Source organism: Elaeis guineensis, chromosome 12 (genome assembly GCF_000442705.2).
Source record: "Elaeis guineensis isolate ETL-2024a chromosome 12, EG11, whole genome shotgun sequence".
Taxonomy (NCBI): domain Eukaryota; kingdom Viridiplantae; phylum Streptophyta; class Magnoliopsida; order Arecales; family Arecaceae; genus Elaeis; species Elaeis guineensis.
In genome coordinates, this window is record NC_026004.2 from 787,967 (window position 1) to 810,735 (window position 22,769).

General features: G+C 44.0%; 1 protein-coding gene and 1 pseudogene across 1 annotated transcript; one reads left to right on the forward strand and one right to left on the reverse strand.

Moving 5' to 3' along the window:
* Positions 1–6,941: 6,941 nt before the first annotated feature.
* Positions 6,942–11,181, forward strand: LOC105055673 (phenylalanine ammonia-lyase 2). The gene is made up of 2 exons (XM_010937592.4): positions 6,942–7,551; positions 9,256–11,181. The coding sequence occupies exons 1-2, from the start codon at positions 7,187–7,189 to the stop codon at positions 11,003–11,005; spliced, it is 2,115 nt and encodes a 704-aa protein (XP_010935894.2). The 5' UTR covers positions 6,942–7,186; the 3' UTR covers positions 11,006–11,181.
* Positions 11,182–17,660: 6,479 nt separating this feature from the next.
* Positions 17,661–22,069, reverse strand: LOC105055814 (uncharacterized; annotated as a pseudogene).
* Positions 22,070–22,769: the final 700 nt, after the last annotated feature.

The following is a 22,769-nucleotide window of genomic DNA, read 5'->3' on the forward strand; positions in this document are numbered from 1 at the left end:
CTTTTTCACCAGCATGTCGTCCACGTACACTTCCATGTTGCGCCCGATCTGGTCTTTGAAGACCTTATTGACGAGTCGCTGGTAGGTGGCGCCGGTGTTCTTCAATCCGAAGGGCATCACCCGATAACAGTAGAGGCCCTTGGGAGTCACGAACGCGGTGTGCTCCTCATCTTCAGGCGCCATCCGGATCTGGTTGTACCCGGCGAAGGCGTCCATGAAGCTGAGCAGTCGAAATCCGGACGTCGCATCCACCAGCTGGTCGATCTTCGAAAGTGGGAAGCTATCTTTTGGGCAGGCTCTGTTGAGGTCGGTGTAGTCGATGCAGATCCTCCACTTTCCGTTGGCTTTTTTGACCATGACAACATTGGCGAGCCAATCGGGATACGTGGACTCTCGGATGAAGCCTGCTTCGAGTAGCTTGTCCACTTCTTCGTCGATGGCCCTCTGCCTCTCGGGGGCGAAGGACCTTTTCTTCTGCCTCACCGGCCTCATCGTCGGGTCGATGTTGAGTCGGTGAGTTATTATTTCTGGAGGGATGCCCGACATATCTGCTGCCGACCAAGCAAATATGTCGGCATTGGCCATCAGCAGCTCCGTCAGTCGGCATCGTTCGGTGTCGGGCAATTGAGTCCCGACCCAAACTTTCCTGTCGGGATTTTCTCCTAACGGGATCGCCTCAAGCTGCTCGGCCGGCAAACCTCGTTCTTCCTCCTCCCGTTGATCCAGCTTGTCGATTGTCAGAGATCCCCTCGACTCGTCGCTTTGAGCGGAGATTTGGAAGCATCGTCGGGCGAGCTGCTGATCTCCGCGCATCTCCCCGATTCTGTTTTTGGTCGGAAACCGAACAAGGAGATGGTACGTCGAGACGATCGCCTTAAGGACGTTCAATCCGGGTCGTCCAAGTATGGCGTTGTAAGCCGAAGGAACTTGGACGACCGCAAAAGTGAGGGAGACCGTGCTTTGCCGTGGTTCGGTGCCGACCGTCACGGGCAGGGTGATTTCTCCTTCTGTCGTGACGGCGTCTCCGGCAAAGCCGATCAAGGGCATGGAGACCCTCTTGAGTCGGTCAGTTGACAGTCGCATTCGGGAGAAGGTCGAGTAAAACAAAATATTTGTCGAACTTCCATTATCAACAAAAATTCGTTTTACATCATAATTCGCTATTGTCGCCGACACAACAACAGCATCGTCGTAGGGAGTTTGGATGCCCCGAACGTCGTCTTCCGTGAAAGTGATTACGTCGTCCGGGCGCGGCTTTTTCGTTGGCTCCCCTCCTGCAGATGTCCCCGAGCCCAGCCGCTTGGAGATCATGTTGATAACTCCGGTCGTCGGCTGGTTGGTCGTCGCCTCTTCAGTCGGTTGGGGGCGTCGATCGGCAACTGGTTGGGTCGGCGGACCCTTCCGAAATTTGCCGAGGTACCCCCGGCGGATGAGAGCTTCAAACTCATCCTTCAACTGGATGCACCGCTCGGTGTCGTGGCCGTGGCTCCGATGGAACCGGCAGTACTTTCATCGGTCGAGGCCTTTTGCCTTCAAAGGCGGAGGCCGTCGCAGGTATTCCTCTCCCTCGATCTCCATCAGGATCTGCGCACGGGGAGCGGAGAGAGGAGTGTAGGAGTCATACCTGGGGTGCATCGGCCTCGAAGTCTGTTGCCGGGGCGATTTTTGGATCCGTCGGGGTGACGAGACCCGACTATCGGTCGGGGGCCTGCTGGATTCGGCGGGCTCCCAACCTTTCCTCCGCTTCTCTTTCGGGCCTCTGGGCTCGGCCAAGCGTCGGTCGGACGCTCCTTCGTCCGCGCGCATATACTTGTATGCGTGCTCCAGTAGCTCAACATAAGTCCGGGGGAAGGTCTTGTCCAGAGAATAGGTGAATCGGGACGCCCTCAGGCCCCGCTTCATGGCTGAGACAGCCATGTCCTCGTTGAGGTCCCGGACCTCGAGCGTGGCCGCGTTGAATCGCGCCACGAAGTGTCGGAGCGTCTCGTTTTCCCCCTGCTTGAGGGAGAAAAGGCTGTCCGACGTTCGCGGCGGCTTTCGGCTGGTGCTGAAATGGGCCACGAACGAGTGCTCGAGCTGTCCGAAGGAATGGATACTTTTCGATCGGAGGCCGGAGTACCAGGCCCTGGCAGCCTTGCGGAGTGTGGCGGGGAAGCCGATGCAAAAAAGAGCGTCGGTTGCCCCATGGATCGTCATGAGAGCTTTATAGCTCTCGAGGTGGTCGACTGGGTCGGTGGAGCCGTCGTATGGCTCCACGTTCGACATTTTGAACCGATTGGAAATCGGCTCGTCGAGGATCAGTCGGGAGAGAGGTTGGGCGGTCTGGAAGTCGACGTCGTTCGAAGACTTCTGACCGTCCATCTGCAACTGGGCGAGTCGGCGGTCGATTTCCTCAAACCGTCGCTCGTAGTCGTCCGCTCGTCGATGCTGGGAGACCCCAGGAGTGGAGTCTTCGGAAGATTCTGAGAGTGAGGCCGACGGTGTGCGCGGCCGCTTCTCTTTCCTTGCCCGTTCCAGCAAGGAAGGAGAGGGCCGCTGGGACCGTCGGTCGTCGCGCCATGGTCGTCCCTCCTCTTCTCCGTGGGAGCGCTGTTGGGGGCGCTCGCATGGAGGCGACAGGGATCGGCGCGGTCGTCGGTGGCTGCTCCTGGAAGGCATAGGTCGGGCCGCCGGTTGCTGCTGGAGGCTTTTGACTGCGTCGGTCAGTATGGTCATCTGCCGTACGATGGCCGCAATCTGGACCTCCGCGGTCACTGCAGGGCGCGGAGAGCTAGGCTCCGCCGCCGATGGGGGCGGGGAGGCCTCTTCCCGACGGGAAGAGCGCCTCGCCGACCCAGTGATCGTTGAGCTCTTGTCTTCGTCATGCTGTCCCCTACCTGGCACGCCAATCTGTTGCGGCCAATCGCCTCGTCGTCCGATCGCCGGGAAGCGTGCACCTGCAAAATGAAGTCCGCACTGACCGGAGGTGGCTCCGGCGGGGACCCTCCGACGGTCAAGTCAGAGAGGTGACTGGGCAACAGTGAAATATAGACAGAGAGCTCTGAGAGAGAGAGAGAGAGAGAGAGGAGCGAGCCTGCGTTTTTGGGAGGGACGGAGCGGATCGATCCCTTGCACTGTTGCCTTCCCCGGTTTATATAGTGGAGCACGGTATGGCGCCGTCATTAATGGCGCGGACAAGTGAGAAACTGTCAACTCACTGTGGACTGTCAGAGTCGCCGTGAAAATGTCATGTCGCCGTGCGGCTGTCAAATCACCAGGGTTGACAATGCCCTCGGCGGGACAATGACCCTAGGTAGCCGTGCCGCATGTCCGTGTCAGAGCTGACAAGGTCTGGCGGCTGTACGGCGGTTGGAGGAGCCGACCGACCCAAAGTCGGTAGCCAGCTGAGTGGTGTCGGGCCCCTCCATTGGTCGGCGAGCCTTCCGTAAGTTGGCCACCGGACCTCCGGGTTTAGTCGGTCGGGGAAAGGTGCGCCCGACGCATCCTCAGTCGGTCGTGAGCCGATAATTAGCCGGTGATGGCATCCGTCAGTCGGTCGCCCCGACCTACGATCGGTCGGTCTGTCGGCCAGTCGGAGTCGTCCGTCGGAGTCGTCCGTCGGAGTCGTCCGTCGGAGTCGGTCGGTCAGTCAGCCAGTCGGTCGGTCGGCCGGTCGGTCGGTCAGCCGGTCGGTCGGCCGGTCGGTCGGTCGGTCGGTCGGTCAGTCGGTCGGTCGGGCCGTTAGTCGGTCGGTCGGGCCGTTAGTCGGTCGGTGGGTATCCCCCAACAAGTATAATAAAAATAATTGACAAAAACGGATTCTAATGTGCCTAACTAATGAATTATAGTTATTTTTGATGTTATCAGAGAGTTAATTAATTGTTATTTGGGTAAGAAAGTTAAATAATAAAAAATAATTAAGAAGGAAGAAATTAGAGGAGCTCAACAGGCTTGATGGAACGATGGATGCTGGTCATCAAATGGCTCAAAAATGTTTGTTTGAGAAAAAGCCGTTAATTTTTTTTCGTTTTGCAACTACTGGAAGCATGGTCTTCGATGTCAAAATAAGCTTTAAATGATTAAGAGCAATATTAGAGATATTTTAAAATTGGATCAAATTTAAAGGATACCCTATGTGATTTCTATCTTTCACCGGCATATACCAGCGAACCCATTTGAACCAGATATTTTCCTTCGTACGTGACGCTTGCTGGTTACGCTTTAAAAAATATATGTTAGCAGTTATATATAAAAAGTCCGATAAAGAAACAAGAACTAAAGGCCAAAAAAAAAAAAATCGAAGTGCCATCATATGCGTGAGGAACGCTGGGAGCGCCACGCAACTCACACGGACTGCGTTGTTTGGTTTTCCACTAAGATAATAATAATTTAATAATATACCAACAACCCTCGCGCATGGTTCATGCAAACGCGCCCGTGACCAAACTCTGGTGCTATCGGTCCCCACGTCCAGAAAGGCAACATCGGGTCCCGTCGGGCCCGGGGCGGTCGTTGTCGAACCGTAGCCGTAGGAAGCTCTCGCAGTCCAATGTGTACACATGGGACAGGGTCAGTGGGAGGATGGTGTATGAAATCCAAATACTAGCCGGTCCGCGTCAAGCGCCAGCCCTTTGGATCGATACCAAACCACCGTGAATACGTGTGGCTGTGGCAGGAATTCATTCACCGGGCTGACGTGATCGATGCAGTTGTCTGGTCCATCCACTCCCTTGTCAAAGATAATTATTATTTTTTTCTTTTTTCGAACTATTTTTTTTTTCTTTTTTAAGAGAGAGAGAGAGAGAGAGAGAGAGGTGACCCCCTACTATTTCATCATAACCGATGCACACCACACTGAGTTTAGATATATACAGAACCTCTTCCCGGCGGGCTGTAGTCTTGCTCCGAATTCGAATTCCCAACCAACCATATATGGAGAGAGACTCGTACTCAACCACCTGCAAGCAAGGCTTTTAACATGTACGGGATCTGGGTGTTTTACTTCAAGCGGTGAAGCGAGTTATTTGTTATCCAGAGACTCCATCGGCGACTTCCAACCGCGACAACAGCAGCAGAAAAATGGTTCATTTCCAGAAAAAAAAAAAAAAAAAAAATCCTAAATACGGCTTGTGTACCGGCAAATGAGATGGATATATTTTTGTGCTTTCTTTTCCATTTCTGATAAGGATATGAATGTTTTATTAAAAGGAATTTCCTTAAATTGCCACATTGTTGAGCTTATATATGGACAGGCCAATCGTAAAAAAAGATATAATTTTTTTAGCTCACGGAACTTTCCTTTGCGTATGGACTCTCTAATTAAATGAGTCATGTGGCCATGGGAGTTCTAGAATTTTTGGTGGACATAACAACTGCATTCTTAGTACAGTTTGAAGAACAGCTCGGCTTGATTAGATTATCTTTTTCTAACCTGAATATTCATCTAGACATAAAGATCCTTAATTACACACCCATGATTTCCAAATAATTGTGTATTTTAAGTTTTGATGATAACTGAAGAAATTCACTTGTCTCCTACTGAATAGGATAGAGATCTTTAGTTAATCCATCAAAAAAAAAAAAGAAGAAAGACATCTGTTATTTTGCATCGCTTTTACTTCTTGTTATATGAAAATTGGCTTATCTCACTTGAAAATAGGCAGGTTGGAGAACTTTTTAATATTTTAATACATACATACAGGCGCGCGCGCGCGCACACACATATATATATTGATATTGATATTGATATTTGGGTTGATATTTTGAATGGTTAACATAATTCTTGCATCTTTTTTGAAATATCCTGATCTCAACCTGTGAAATAAAATGAGATTTTATGTAATAAATTAATTTGATATTTACCAATTAAATACATTTTAAGATAGTCAAATATATATGAGAAGCTTTTGCTCCATGTGATCGTACACATGTAGTGACATCAGTCCACACCATAGCCCTCAACTTTGTTTGACTCATGTTAAGCATCCATCAAAGCCAATATTATGATTTATAATAGGCTTCTTTTGATTAAGAGCTTATAATATGCTAGTTCTGTATTATAATAGTCTATATTATAATAGAGCAACAAATTATACACAAACAATGAAATGTCTCAATGCATGAGGGTCGCCATTGAATGCTGGATTCTTTATTGCCATGTAGTGTGGCAATAGATCAGCCATACCATTCGTATATCATTTTGGGTCATCTTTTGACCATAATCTAATTTATTTTATAAAGCTCAATCTCTAATAGAGTTGCACTGACCTATCAAATTTAATATTTGTAATTTTTGTTGGTTAATTCTCAAAATGATTCAAACAACTCGTCTGGAGAAAAGATAGACACTCAAAAAAAATCTTATCCAAAATCATGGTTCCATGGAATCCAAATTATTTTGATCTGTATAGAAATCTACCCCATCATAAACCAAATAGAATTAAAACTTTGACCCATATCCCAACTAAAAAACTTTTTATTTGAAGAATCCAATACAAATAAGATCAGGTTGGGTTGGATTGGGTTATTCGGGTTTTGTCAATTTTAACTATCTCTAACGCCAAAAGTTTTACAATTTTTTTTCATGGCAAGGAGAGGGGGGAGATATACTTTAGTAAAAATAGTTTCATGTTTTCATTATTTTAGGGGAAAAAGCGAGAAAGAGAGCGTTACTAATAAAAATTTAAGCGAATAACTCCAGGTGGAGCAGCGACGAAGGTGACAGCGTGCTTACATATCCCTTCCCACCAACCCCCGTCTCCTTTGACGAGTAAGAGCCTGCGGGGTTGGCTCTGCATGCCCACCCACCACGCTCAACCTCCGTGTCGGTCAAATCAGCCGTCCAATTCCAAGACCCTTCGTCGATGGCCCCGATCCCTCCTCAACAACCCCTCCTCTCTCTCTGATCTCCCAACCACCCAACTCCGAGCCCTTCTATTTAAGCCACCCAAATCACCAACCAAGACTCAGGAGCTCGAAACATCCTCTCTAGCTCCGCACTAATACACTGTTCCACGTTAATCGGCCTTTTTTTCTTTTAGTTTCTCCTTCTCTCCTCCATCGAAACTAGAGTTTCTCAAATTTTTCTCTTTTTTTTTTTCCCCCCTCAAAACCAATCCAAAAAACTTGTGTATTCTCTCGTGCGGTAGCCAAGCTACCAAGTTGTTGTTTGTTGTTATTGTTGTTGTTAATTTGTCTTGGTTGCGTCATGGAGAACGGCGGTGCTAAGAGCTTCTGTCTACCGGATCCTTTGCATTGGGCCAAGGCCGCCGAGGCCTTGACCGGGAGCCACCTCGATGAGGTCAAGCACATGGTGGAGGAGTACAGGAAGCCTCTGGTGAGGCTGGAGGGCGCCACGCTGAAGATATCGCAAGTGGCAGCCGTGGCGACGAGCGAGTCGCCCGTGACGGTCGAGCTCTCGGAAGCCACCAGGGACGGCGTGAAGGCCAGCAGCCAGTGGGTGATGGACAGCATGAACAAGGGCACCGATAGCTATGGGGTCACCACCGGCTTTGGCGCAACCTCTCATAGGAGGACCAAGCAAGGAGGCGCCCTGCAGAAGGAGCTCATCAGGTCTCCCTCTCTCTCTCTCTCTCTCTCTCTCTCTCTCTCTCTCTCTCGTTTCCAACCACGTATAGTTAGAGAAATTTTGGTCTCTTTCATACCTCAAAAACATTAAAAAAGAAATAATTTAAAATCTGTTAGGAATAATATTGATGATCATCTAGCCTCGACATCACTGTTTTGCAGTCCAAGTCACCCGTCTTACCCTTTTTTAAAAAAAAAAAAAAAATTATACCAAGAGGGAGGGGATTGGTGGAAGCCCCAACAGGGTCTGGTGCGCCAGTGAGCTTTAAATGATTGCATGGGGCCTGTGGGTTTCATTACACGTGACTTTCAAGGTGGTTAGATCTCCTTATCTTCCGTGGATTTTGGTTTGGTCTTGTGATGGTAAGACTACTTTACCTTGGTAGGTGGGAGGAGATTGCTTCTCTCTAATTATTGTTGTTGTTGTTATCAGTGTATACAAAGGTAAATATGACCTGATACATAAAGGCTAGAGGTGGGGTGAGGATATCGGCCAGTATTGTCTCCTACCCACCCCACCTAACTTGCGACAGGTGCTTTGGCACCGGAATACCTACTTGGCAGGCTTTTGCGGACAGGAAGACTTCCAGCTGATTTTTTTTTTTTTTTTTTTTTTTTTTTTGCATATTTTATTTTCTAATTTTCATGAATTTATTTATAATACATTAATGATTTAATAAACCTGACTTACCGTAGGTTGATTGAATAAATCTGACTTACCATTTTTTTTTTCTTTTAAAATTCTTTAGTGATCAGTCCCTTCCATGTTCTTGCAAGCTGCCTATTTATTTTTGCATATCTCCAATAAATTATCGTGATGTTTCACCATGCTTATACATCATGGATTGGATTACAGAAGAATATGACTTTTGTTGTGGGCCAAAAGTGACGAAATTAACGCAAGCGAGCAGGCGAAGAAAGATTGGTTTTAGGGATACGTGGACGACAGACAAAGGATCTCCCCCAACGGAGTTTAAAAGGCATCTCGCATAGCAAGCCTGGTTGATAAGCCAGTAGCATACGTTACCTAAAAGTGAGGAAATGGGCGGACGATAATATTGCAGCAAACTTTCACGAAGAAACCAAAGAAGCATCAGATTTGGATCACCAAGCTAGCGGGCATATCAACCTTTTAGGCGTTAATTCTTAAGAAAAGGTTTTACTGCAACATGGTATGGTCAATTGTGATAGAGACGGGCCTATTTATAGTGGCAAGATACGCGGTCAATATTGTCTTTTAGAAGTCGTAGAAATCATCTCCGATCGAAGAAAATAAATAGTAGAAATATCGGGCTACTCCGAATATTAGATGCGTTTCGACTTTGCGTTGTGTGGGCTATACTATCCTTCAAATTTCGTCCTTCCCTATAGGCAAGCTTTCTTACGCTTTTCCTCTCCAGACAATAATATCCCATGCTATGCATCATCATTGAAGTCCTCTGCATGAAGTCATCACCGACATCGATCCGTTGCTCTGAAACTTATGATGCTCTGTTTCATACATCACTTGGGATTGAAAGAAAGAAAAAAATAAAATGAAAGCAAAAAGAAAGGGGGAAGAATGCATATGTAGCTGCATGAGTATCTTATAATATCTATATATATATATCAAGCATGCAGAACTGTAGCTATATATATTTTTCATCGGTGCATGACTAACTCGTAATAAAAATCTCTTAAATGGTGCAGATTCCTCAATGCCGGAATTTTTGGCGGAGGTGCGGAATCAGGACACACATTGCCAGTTTCGGCGTCGAGGGCAGCCATGCTGGTGAGGATCAACACCCTGCTTCAAGGCTACTCGGGCATCCGGTTCGAGATCCTGGAAGCTATGACCAACCTCCTCAACGGCCGCATCACCCCATGCCTGCCGCTCAGGGGCAGCATATCGGCCTCCGGTGATCTCGTCCCGCTGTCCTACATCGCCGGCCTCCTCACCGGTCGCCCAAATTCCAAGGCCACCACCCCCGACGGCACCACCGTCGATGCTTCGGAAGCCTTCCAGCTTGCCGGGATCCCCAGCGGATTCTTCGAACTGCAGCCCAAGGAGGGCCTCGCGATCGTTAATGGCACCGCCGTCGGGTCCGGCCTGGCCTCCATGGTCCTGTTCGAGACCAACATCCTCGCCGTCCTCTCGGAAGTTCTGTCGGCGATCTTTTGCGAAGTCATGCAGGGGAAGCCCGAGTTCACCGACCACCTCACTCACAAATTGAAGCACCACCCCGGCCAGATCGAGGCTGCGGCCCTCATGGAATACATACTGGAGGGCAGCTCCTACATGAAGATGGCCAAGAAGCTCCACGAGCTCGACCCCCTCCAGAAGCCCAAGCAAGACCGCTACGCCCTCCGCACCTCCCCCCAGTGGCTGGGCCCTCAGATCGAGGTGATCAGGATGTCCACCAAGTCGGTCGAGCGGGAGATCAATTCGGTGAACGACAACCCACTGATCGATGTCTCCAGGAGCAAGGCTCTCCACGGCGGCAACTTCCAGGGCACGCCCGTAGGCGTTTCCATGGACAACACCAGGCTGGCCATCGCCGCCATCGGGAAGCTCATGTTCGCGCAGTTCTCCGAGCTCGTGAATGACTTCTACAACAACGGGCTGCCTTCCAATCTCTCTGGCGGACGGAACCCCAGCTTGGACTATGGATTCAAAGGTGCTGAGATCGCCATGGCTGCCTACTGCTCGGAGCTCCAGTTCCTCGGGAACCCCGTCACCAACCACGTCCAAAGCGCCGAGCAGCACAACCAAGACGTCAACTCCTTGGGATTGATCTCGGCAAGGAAGACGGCGGAGGCTGTAGAGATCCTGAAGCTCATGTCTTCCACCTACCTGGTCGCGCTCTGCCAAGCCATCGATTTGAGGCATTTGGAGGAGAATCTGAAGAACACCGTCAAGAACACGGTGACCCAAGTGGCCAAGAGAGTACTGACCATCGGAGCTAATGGGGAGCTTCACCCCTCGAGGTTCTGCGAGAAGGACCTGATCAAGGTCATTGATCGAGAGTACGTCTTCGCCTACATCGATGATCCTTGCAGCTTTACCTACCCTTTGATGCAGAAGCTAAGGCAGGTCCTTGTCGAGCACGCCCTCAACAACGGGGAGAAGGAGAAGGATCCCAGCTCTTCCATCTTCCAGAAGATCTCTGTTTTCGAAGAGGAGTTGAAGACTCTCTTGCCAAAAGAAGTGGAGGGTGCGAGGGTCGCTTTTGAGAATGGGAACTCAGCCATTGCGAACAGGATCAAGGAGTGCAGGTCTTATCCTCTGTACAGGTTTGTGAGGGATGAACTGGACGCAGGGTTCCTTACAGGCGAGAAAGTCCGGTCGCCTGGTGAGGAGTTCAACAAGGTGTTCAATGCTATCTGCGAGGGCAAGGTGATCGACCCTCTGCTGGAGTGCTTGAAGGATTGGAATGGTGCTCCCCTTCCTATTTGTTAGGATCGCTTGTGAAGGGATGCTTCTCTGCTGCTGCTCGTTAGCTCTTATCTCATTTGTCTCTTGTTTTGATATTTGGATGTAAGGACCCTGCAGTGTTCTAGCAGGGAAAATGTGATTCGATCAAGGACTTATCTCTTGGTATTATACTACGTTCTTCTAAACTTTTCTTTCTTCAATTGCCATTGTCCTTAGTTTTATGTATGCATAGCATTTCATTTAAAGCAAACGTGGCGTGGCATATACACATACAGAAGCATGTTTCTGATTTTTCTCCCAAAAAAAGTTGCTTATTTGATTTTGTTAGAATTAAACTTGATTATTTTAGAAGGCTCTACAAATATAAAAAAAAGATTTCTCTAGAAGATCCTACAAAGATTTCTCTAGAAGATCCTACAAATATTGAAGAAAGATTTCTCTAGAAAGCCCTACGAATATAGTAGGAGGAATTCGCTAGAAGGTCCTGCAAATATAGAAGAAATATTTCTCTAGAAGGCCCTACGAATATAGTAGGAGGAATTCTCTAGAAGGCTCTACAAAAGTCAAAGATTTTTTGTCATGAAATTCTAAAAATAATTAGTATGTAGAAGGTTCCATGAAGTCCTATAAATATGTCTTGTAATTCTTTTCTTGCAATCAAATAAAGTTTTTAGAATTCAAATCTTTCTATCCTCTATTCTTACTCTACAATAGAATTTCTTCCTACCCCCTCCTAAGTCCATCAAATTTGATATCAGAGCCACAAAAGATCCATGGCCTCCATGAACTTTGTTCAATCCCAAATACCCAAACTCAACAAAGACAACTATGATAATTGGTGTATCCAAATGAAGGCTTTGCTCGAATCTCTTGACGTTTGGGATCTTGTAGAAGATGGCTACATGAAGTCGATAGAAGATGAAGCAATACTCACACAAGAGCAAAAGAAATAAAATAAGGAGTCAAAAAAGAAAGATAAGAAGGTCCTCTACACACTCTACTAAAGTGTAGATAAAGGTATATTTGAGATCATCGCCGGAGCCACAACATCAAAGGAGGCATGGGACTTACTACAAAAGGCACATAAAGGAGCAGAAAAGGTAAAGAAGATTCGGTTACAATCTTTAAGATCTGAATTTGAATCTTTAAAAATGATAACTGCAGAATCAATTTTCGATTATTTTTCAAGAATGATATCTATAGTCAATCAATTGAAAAAAAATGATGAAGAAATTACTGATGTTCGAGTCATGGAGAAAATTTTGCGCTCTTTAGATGCAAAATTTGACTTCATTGTTGTAGCCATTGAAAAATCAAAAGAACTGGAGGAGATGACTATAGAGCAACTCATGGGCTCTTTAAAAGCACATGAACAAAAGCTTTCTAAGAGGATGGAAGAAAAGCCCATTGAGCAAGTACTTCAAACAAATCTTACATTACAAGAAAAAAGTAATCCAGAAAATAAAATAAGTTTTCATGGTCGAGGCCGTGGAAGATTCCATCAAGATTAACCACAAAGAAGTCAAGGAGACACAAGAGACTTCCAAGCCCGAGGTCGTGGTAGAAGAAGATTTCTTAATTTTAGAGGAAAAGGAAGGTATGCACAACAAGCACCATATTGTTTTGTTTGTAAAAAATATGGGCACTATGCTAAAGATTGTTGGTACAAAGATGATGCTAATTATGTGGATGAGAAAATTCATTTTACAAAAGAACAAAAAGAAGAAGCAACCCTACTCTTGGCCTATAACAGTACTACTGGTGTTGCCAAAAGAAATACTTGGTATCTTGACACAGGTGCTAGCAATCATATGTGTGGCATGAAAGAGATATTTTTTGAGATGGATGAAAGCTTCAAAGGCTCAGTGACTTTTGGTGACTTCTCTACAAGGCCAGTTCAAGAGAAAGGTAAAATCCTCATCAAGCTCAAAGATGGTACACAAAATTTTATTTCGGATGTCTATTATATTCTAGATATGAAAAGCAACATTCTTAGTTTGGGTCAATTATTTGAAAAGGACTATGACATTCACATGAAAGAATTGGGCCTTTCTTTTTAGAAACAACAATAACACTCTTATTGTACATATTTCTATGTCAAAAAATAGAATGTTTGAGTTGAGTTTGCATGTTGATGATTCTTCCTGTATGATGGCACAAATTTTTGATGATTCTACTCTATGGCATCTTAGATATGGACATTTAAACTTTGATGGACTAAAACTTTTGTCCAGCAAAAATATGGTGATAAGGATGCCTTGGTTGAAAATACCCAAGAAAAAATGTGAAACTTGTATAGTTGGAAAGCAACAAAAGAGAAGTTTCATTTCAGGAAGGTCAAGAAGAGCAACAAAACCATTAGAGCTGATACATTCAGATGTTTACGAGCCGATCAAATCAATGTCTATGGAAGGTAACAAATATTATATCTCCTTCACTGATGATTATTCTGGAAAGACATGGATTTATCTGCTGAAAGAAAAGAGTGAAGTATTTCAAAAATTTAAAGAATTCAAGTCTCTTGTTGAGAAACAAAGTGGTTTTCAAATTAAAGCTTTGAGATCGGATCGCGGCGGCGAGTATTTATCTAATGAGCTTTCAAATTTTTTTAAAGAATATAAAATTTCTCATCAAGTTACTATGCCTTATTCACCTCAACAAAATGGAGATTCGGAAAGAAAGAATAAAAATATTTTAAATATGATTCGACGTATGTTAAAAGATAAAAATATGCCTAAAGAATTTTGGAGAGAAACAGTTGCTTGTGTAGTTTATTTGTTGAACAGATTTTTTTTAAAAAAGCTTTATAATATGACACCCGAACAAGCCTGGAGTTCATATAAGCCTAAGGTTGATCATCTTCGCATCTTTGGAAGTGTTGCTTATGTCAAAGTGCCCGAAGAGAAAAGGACCAAACTTGATGATAAAGGAGAAAAGTGTATTCTTTTAGGCTATGCTAAAAATTTAAGCGGCTATAAGCTGTATAATCCTATTACAAAGAAAGTGATCTTCTCAAGGGATGTTGATTTTGATGAAAAGCAAATGTGGAGTTGGCAAGATAATAACAAAATACAAGAAAACAAGGAATATATTGAAGAAGAAGAAGATCCAAAGCATCAAAAAAAAATTTCATCAACTCCACAACAAAGTTCAAGACATCCATCTCCACAAAAAAGTTTAAGTAAAAGAGTACACAAAAATCGGAGTATCCAAAAATTGCTTGACATCACAAGGCGCCTTGATGCTAATAATTATAGTATGTTTTGCCTTTTTGCAGGTTGTGATCCAATTGAGTTCCATGATGCAAATAAAGAAGAAAAATAAAAAAATACTATGCATGAAGAAATTTTATCAATCGAGAAGAATGACATCTGGGAACTCATAAATCTTTTCCAAGATCATCAAGCGATTGGAGTCAAACAGTTGTATAAAACAAAGACAAATGCAAGAGGAGAAATTGAAAAATATAAAACTCGTTTGGTGGTGAAAGGCTACAAACAACAATATGGTATTGATTATGATGAAGTTTTTTCTCCAGTTGTTCGAATGGAGATGATGCGCCTTCTTATTTTCTTAGCGGCTCAAATGAAATGAAAAAATTTTCAAATAGATGTAAAATCAGCTTTCTTAAATGGCTATTTGGATAAAGAAGTCTACATAGAATAACCTTTGGGTTTTATTCAAAAAATGACAGGAAAACAAAGTTTACAAACTCAAAAGAGCTCTCTATAGATTGAAACAAGCTCCACGAGCCTGGAATAGAAGGATTGAAAAATATTTTGCTGAAAATAATTTTCGAAAATACCTTCTTGAACATTCTCTTTATATAAGATTAATAATATTGGTGGTGTTCTATTTGTCTGCCTATATGTGGATGATTTGATATTCACAGGGAATAGTCTCGCAATGATTGACGATTTCAAGACTTCAATTATCAAAGAATTTGAGATGATGGATCTTGACCTAATGTCTTACTTTTTAGGTATTGAAGTCAACCAATCAAATAAAGGCATATTCATTTTACAAAGCAAATATGCAAAGGAGATTTTGAAGAAATTTAACATAAAGAAGTGTAATTCTAGCAACACCCCAATCGAATACAACACCAAATTGAGCAAAGATGGAGAAGAAGATCTTGTCAATCCAACATATTACAAAAGTTTGATTGGAAACTTAAGATATCTCACAAGCACAAGACCGGATATTACCTATAGTGTTGGAGTTATAAGTCGTTACTTGGATAAGCCAAAAATGAATCACTTAATCGCCACAAAAAAAATTCTTCGATATATCAAAGGTACACAAGATTATAGTATTTTTTATTCATCTACCAACCCAATAAAGCTAGTTGGATTTTGTGATAGCAATTGGACTAGAGATATTGATAATAGAAAAAGCACAAGTGGATTTGCTTTTTATATTGGAGGTATAGTATTCACAGTCTTCGAAGAAACAACAAATAGTTACACTTTCATCTTGTGAAGCAGAGTATGTTGCAGTAGCAAATTATGTTTGTCATGCATTATGGCTTCAAAGACTTCTACAAGAAATGAAGATTTCACAAGAAGAGCCAACAAGCATTTTTGTTGACAATAAATCAGCTATACATTTTTCAAAAATCCAGTCTTTCATGATCGGAGCAAGTACATCGACATAAAATTTTACTTCATTCGAGATTGTATCAAAGACAAAGAGATACAACTTCTCTACATTCCAACAAAAGATCAGATAGCCGATATCTTCACAAAACCTCTCAAGGTGGTAGATTTTAAAAAGCTAAGAGGCATGCTTGGAGTCATGAAGGTTCAAGTTTAAAGGGGGTTTAAACTTGATTTTTCTAGAAGGCTCTACAAATATGGAAGAAAGATTTCTCTAGAAGGCCCTACAAAGATTTTTCTAGAAGATCCTACAAATATAGAAGAAAGATTTCTCTAGAAAGCCCTATGAATATAGTAGGAGGAATTCTCTAGAAGGTCCTGCAAATATAGAAGAAAGATTTCTCTAGAAGGCCTTACGAATATAGTAGAAAGAATTCTCTAGAAGGTTCTACAAAAGTCAAAGATTTCTTGTCATAAAATTCTAAAAATAGTTAGTTTGTAGAAGGTTCCATGAAGTCCTATAAATATATCTTATAATTCTTTTCTTGCAATCAAGTAAAGTTTTTAGAATTCAAATCTTTCTATTCTCTATTCTTACTCTACAATAGAATTTCTTCCTACCCCCTCCTAAATCCATCAGATTTTTTTTTTCTTCTTTTCTTTTTTTTTCTTTTTTTGATAAAAGGTGCAAAAGGTCCCTACATCTTGTTATTATTTGTTTTATTCGTTATTCACCAGATTTCTGAGTCATCTTTCTTTCCAAAAAGCGTATAAGCCCAAATTTCCATTAACAGTTGTCGCTGCATAAATTTAAGAGCACTTTTTTCTTCTTAACCCTTTTTTTTTTTTTGTGTGTGTGTTTTACGATAATGGAAGTAGAAGTGCATGGTTTGATGGTAGCAGTAGGGACAGTGAGAAAGGAAACAATGGATAAGGAAGTGGAAGAAGTCAAGTGCGGCAGCAAGTTGCACAACGATAAAATTCTTGCAAAGATGGAGCTCGTAAGCTCCGGATGCCCTTTGTGCGGTACCTGAGTTGAGGCTGCCGCTTATCTTTTCATCAGATGCTCATTCACTTAAGAAATCCAGGCACTGATTGCCGTTTGTCATAATGTTATTGGCCCGTCCCCCAACATAAATGCCCTCTGGACCTCCTGAATACGTAAAAAAATCCATAAAAGTATGAGAAAAGGATGGCATCCAATGTTTATGTCTATTATTTGGCACACAAATCGAGAAAGAAAGCCAAGGGTCTTTTAGAAAAAATAGGCCGCCTCGGCTCCTTCAGTCCTCCACAAATCTCTACATTCCACTCGTGGGCTAATCTTTCTTCAGCCAGCTTATTGGAAAATCACCAAATTGTTTCCACCAGACTCTCTTCCATGTATAAATTACTGTAGCCATGTTTGACATTGATGCATCCTCTTCCTATCCTCTTCCTTGCTATGTTCAGTTTATAATTCCCTTGCTGGTCAGCTGCTGCCGTGCCTTGGGTATATTTGTTTACTATTAGGCTAATCGTTTTAGATGAGATCCTGAACTGTGATAAATGATATCAGAATAAACCCAAGTCATGGCTCATGTAGATTAAGGGAGATTGCAGCATGGGTCTATTTGGACCGACCACGAGCCAATCATGATATTTGTGAATGAATTTAGATCCTTAGCATAACAAGGATATCAAGACTTAAAGGATGGAAGTATATAATGAGCCAAATGGATATGTATTTAATCTCAAATCAATTATAGATTTGGTAGATCTTCAATATTTTTACATGATCAAAGAACCCAAATAACACATCCTAGCTATCTTTTTTCAATGAGATTGTGGTTTGGATGATTAGTATGTTAAATGTTGCTATCTGATGTGTCTAGACATCAATTTGTTACACTAGCGAATAATAATTTACAATACGATTGATCCGGTCGATCTACAAAACTAATTTGCATATTTCTATGTAGCTTTTTCCGATTGGCATCTTGCTTCTCTTACCATATATATATATATATATATATATATATATATATATATATATATATATATATATATATTTAATTTCGTGCAACCATGTTATGCGTGGAACACTACAATTTAAGATTCATCAGCTCACCCAAGGTCACTGCATTGAGCTCTCGAAAAGATAGCCTACATGCTGATAATTTCTGAGATACGCACCCCATGGTCGGCCTTGATTTTGGATCAGCATGTAAACATGCAAGTGCTAGCATCACTGCACAAACCATCTCCTTCTCCACCTTGCCAATGGGGGTTGGGAGACGTCGGTCCAACACATCTTTTAGCAATGTATTTAGGTCTGAGCATGCGAACAAAGACAAGATTAGTTCTTCGGGATGTGCTCCCATAATCACTTCTAAGTGCCACCACCCCAAAGCTATACACGTCACACTTCTCCGTCACCATCATTGTGTAAGCAAGCTCTAAAATAAAAAGAGAAAAATCAAATCATAATTCATTCTTCAATTCATCATACTTTCAATCATAATAATCATGATGTATCCGCTATATGTATAGCAATCTTATCATGTTTTCCATAAAATAAGAGAACCAAATCGATTTTATTGAGACCACGAATGCATCTCAGTAAACCCATTTGTATGCTCTCTTGATCCTATGAGCGGTAAACGATATCAGGCTTTCCTCCGGTTCAGTGTGATTCTTTTGATAGCAAGAATTAAAATTGAAAATCCATTCTGACAAAGTGTCCGATGCATCAGAATATTAAAATGGCGACTTGCTGTTTCCATTAGTTTTTGGAAGAAAAAGATATATGTACCGCAAAAAGTGCACTCGGTACTTGAACTTGGTGGGGGAACAGGTGGGGAGTCAAAACGATATGAAAAGAGAAAAATTGAAATTTCTTCCGTAGGGATACTCTTAAATCCTCAAGTTGACTTTGAGAAAAGCAGTAAAAAATGATTTTATAGTAGATGCCTACAAGTGCATTCATGCTTCAACGTATTTAGAATTTTTTTTTTAAAAATAAATAATAATAATAATAATAATAAAACCGTACCCTTTTAGGAGCGGTGCATGGCTGGTAAATTCTTTGTGCTGGCTTCTGAAAAAATATGTTGCTAAAGACGCAAATTACCTGGAGCAACATATCCGCATGAGTGCGGTCCAAATTGAAGAATCCGGCTTCAAGATTCTTGCTGTCCCAAAATCAGAGACGCATGCTTTGAACTCCGAGTCGAAGAGAATGTTTTTGCTCGATATGTCTCTGTGTACCATCGCCGGAGAAATATCATGGTGCATGTAAGATAAGGCATCCGCCATGCCTTTTATTGCATTCACCCAATCGAATTCCATGGCTGTTCGATCATCGGCGAGGAGGCCACCCAGACTTCCCCTTTCCATGTACTCATATACCAAGAACCTGCATCGAGCGTGCAAACAGAACCCATAAAGCTTCACAATGTTGCGGTGCCGAATTCTAGTTAAAGCCCGTATCTCATTCCTCGAGCTCGCCTCGTCAACCAGCTCTCCACCCTCCGATGAGTGGAATTTCTTGACGGCTACCACTTGGCCTGTGGGCAGCTCTGCTTCATAGACGCTTCCATTTCCACCCGGCCACCCCGATGCAGTATATGTCATCGAAGTTCTCTGTTGCTTCGACGATGTCTTCGAACACAATCCTCCCATCATAATTCCATATCGAAAACCGATCTGCCCCATTCCTTCTCGTCGTTAGCTCTGTCTCCCTTCCTCCACGAGACCATGAATTTTTCCGAAACTTGACCACAAGGATTCACCACAGAAGACAGCAGAAGCATCAGCGAAAGAGGAAGCACAACAAAGATCACAGCTTTCGACCTTTCTGCTTGACTTTGCAGTACTCCTTGAGAAGTTGTCGTCGGTGCCCTACACGGAGGTTCATTGGGGGTAACCTATGTTCCCGATGAGATCCTCGCAGGGCAATGCGTCGTCGTAAGGAAGAGTTACGTTCAGATGGTTGTATGATAAGTCGATGGTGTCGAGGCGCACCCAGACATCAGCCGTAATGTTGACATGACCGGTGAGCTTGTTGTGGGAGAGGTTCAAGCCCGACAAGTTGTGTAAGTTCAGAAGGCTTTCAGGTATCTCCCCACGCAATTCATTCTTACTGAGGTCCAACGTCTGAAGATCCGAGCAGTTCCCCAGCTGTGGTGGTATGAGCCCACTAAGTTTGTTCATGGATAGCTGGAGAATAACAAGGGAGTTCAATTCTCCTAGCTCTGGAGGGATCGACCCACAAAGTCTATTCCTATTGAGGTGAAGACGTTTGAGGAGGACGAGCTTGCGCAAAGACGGGGGGATCGGTTACCCGACAGATCTAAAACAGAAACACGTTGAAGCTCTCCAATTTCTGGCGGTATTGGACCAAAAATGTGATTTCCATCGAGGTACAAACCCTCTAGCCGAGAAAGGTTACCAAGCGATGAAGGAAGGGGACCTATCAAAGAGTTATTCGACAGACTTAGATTACCCACACTTAACAGGCTCCCCATTTCTTGGGGGATTGGACCAGAAATTCTGTTGAGGTCGAGGCTTAGAAAAGTAAGATTCGTGAGACTCCCAATTTCTGGTGGGATTGGACCACCACTGAGCCTGTTCCCGTCAAGTCTTAAATCGTAAAGACTGCCCAGGTTACTCCACGATCTCGGAATGTTGCCAGAGAGATAATTATGGGATGCATCCAGGGAAAGAAGACTCGTAAGGTTTCCTATTTCAGAGGGGATAGAACCGAGAGAATTATGGGATGCATTAAGGTAATAAAGACTCGTAAGGTTTCCTATTTCAGAGGGGATGGAACCAGGAATGTTATTGAAAACAATATGCAGAAAGTTTAGCTTCAACAAACCACCTATAGATTTTGGGATGATACCACCGAGCAAATTACTGCCGAGATCTACAAGAACCAGGTTTCCTAAATGTCCGATTTCCTGAGGAATTGAACTGGAGATTGAGTTGCCATGGAGTGACAGATATCCCAAGTCGCTCAAATTGCCAATAGAAGAAGGGATGACTCCGGACAACGAATTGTTCATCAAATGTAGTGAGACCAGATTCACGAGACCTCCAATCTCTTCCGGGATCGAGCCATTCAGCTGGTTATAAGACAAGTCCAAGATCTCAAGTTTTGCGAGCTTGCCGATCTCGGGAGGAATGCTTCCAGAAAAATTGTTGGAGTCGAGTCCAAGCGAATTGAGATTGGTCCAGTTGTTGAACAGGGGAGGCAACGTACCTGAAAGCCGATTCCCAGAAACATAAAGGTGCGTTAGCTGGGGAAGAGTCTCCCTGATGTTTGAAGGAAATCTCCCATGCAGCCCATTGCGACTGACGTCAAGATAAGTGAGGCCCGGAGAGGAGCTCAAGTTATCCAGTGTGCCATAGAAGTCGTTGTCACTGAGGTCGAGGTGAATGAGGTTGTTGATAGAGGAGAAGCTCAGGTTTTGAAGTACGCCCTCCAATAAGTTGCCGCTGAGATCGAGATGAGCAAGGCTCGGAAAGGATGAGAGGCTCAATTCATCAAGTGTTCCTCTTAGTCCCCTGTCCTGAAGGTGTATCTCGGTCACACTTCCAGCAGAGTTGCAGATTATGCCCTCCCAACTGCAAGGGCTAACTGACACTTTAGGACGGGAAGTAGCAGCACCGGATGGTGGCGTCCATGTCTTCAGATCGTAAGTGAGGTTGCCGTGTGGTCCCTCAAGGCTTTCTTTCCATCTGAGGAGTGCTGCTGCTTCGGATCGAATGGACGAAGGCCCTGGTAGGGGTGGTGCGGCTGCTGCGTCGGACGCTGAGAGGAAGATATATAGGAGAGAGCAAAGAAACAAGACAGAGAAGCGAGAATGGTAATAATTCTTTTCCATCCATGCCTTCTGCTGCATGCTAGCGCTAGAGCAGTCCTGCGCGCGGTTGGAGTGCTCGAAGACGCATGGATTGATTAAGCCCAAAGCAACCTAAAATGGAGCAATATCTATATAAAACCGAAGGATTTGGATGCTGCCTGCCATCCTGGTGCATCCATGGGAAATAATATTCCAAGCCCAAAGGCCACACGTTTGATTTGGACTGGGTCAAGAAAAGGCCTCCCCTCGGCATGCTCTCCACGCATGTTCTGCGCGCGGTCAAGGTCTTTTGGTTTCTAAGACTCTATCTCTCGCCGGATCGATTGTTTCTCACACCCACAGTCAGCTTCCTTCAACCAGGCAGGATGATCGACAAGAGGACCCACGAAACTGTTTCCAGGTTTCTATGCAAACTGCTGCCCATCTCCAATGATGCCTAGGCTCCGAATTCGTATCAAAGTCATCAAACATATGTTGCCGAATCACACCGCAAATGCGTCTCATGCACCATAAAACTACGAAGCAACACCATTCTTATAGAGTGTCTTCATGTCGCATATATTATAAGAGTCTCCAATCAATGTGATGCATGATGGGATTCCAAACCCACGAACCGTAGACCTGGCAGAAGAGTAGTATGTGTTGACTCGTACAGCAACAAACACGTACGACAGCTGACGCGTTTTTGGGAAATCGTGTTTCGGATGGTTTGAGGAGGATATTCCATTACCCCTTTTGCCTCCATATTATGATGATATTTAGCCGCCCACCTGCTTCTGTTTTCACCAAACTATTATTAATTTCCTGTAGTTCAATGTCATCCATGCAGAGATACGTCTTTTTGCACCGTGCTGCCTCGGCTGCGACGACTGCGCGGGGCTTTCAAGCCGAGTACCCAACAGGGACTGAACAGAAGTGAGGGAAATAATGTCGACGGCCGCACCAGAGTAGTGGAAGATTTTTTCCCAAAAAGAAAAAGAAAGGAATGGAAGATTCGACTTTCCCACTCACAGACATCCTTACGAAACAAATCCACGCGGTGCTGTAGAATAATCGGTTGGTTGGGTGGAAAATTCTCCGACCTGACCGCAAACAATCCAGTCGTGCAATCACCAACGTTTCCTTGTCATTCGCTTGCTGAAAGTCACGGCCACCAAGGTGCGTCTTGTATGAAGTTTTATGAGTCTATTTTGTTGAAACTTGGAACTGATATGCTATGAGATTCCATCACCCATCAGCCCATCAAAGCTCCCACAAACTAAGCTGGATTATTACGGTGCTGCAAGTTAGGACTTCGAAGCGACCTTCATGCTCTCTCAATTCAGCAAGTTTTGAGGCCTT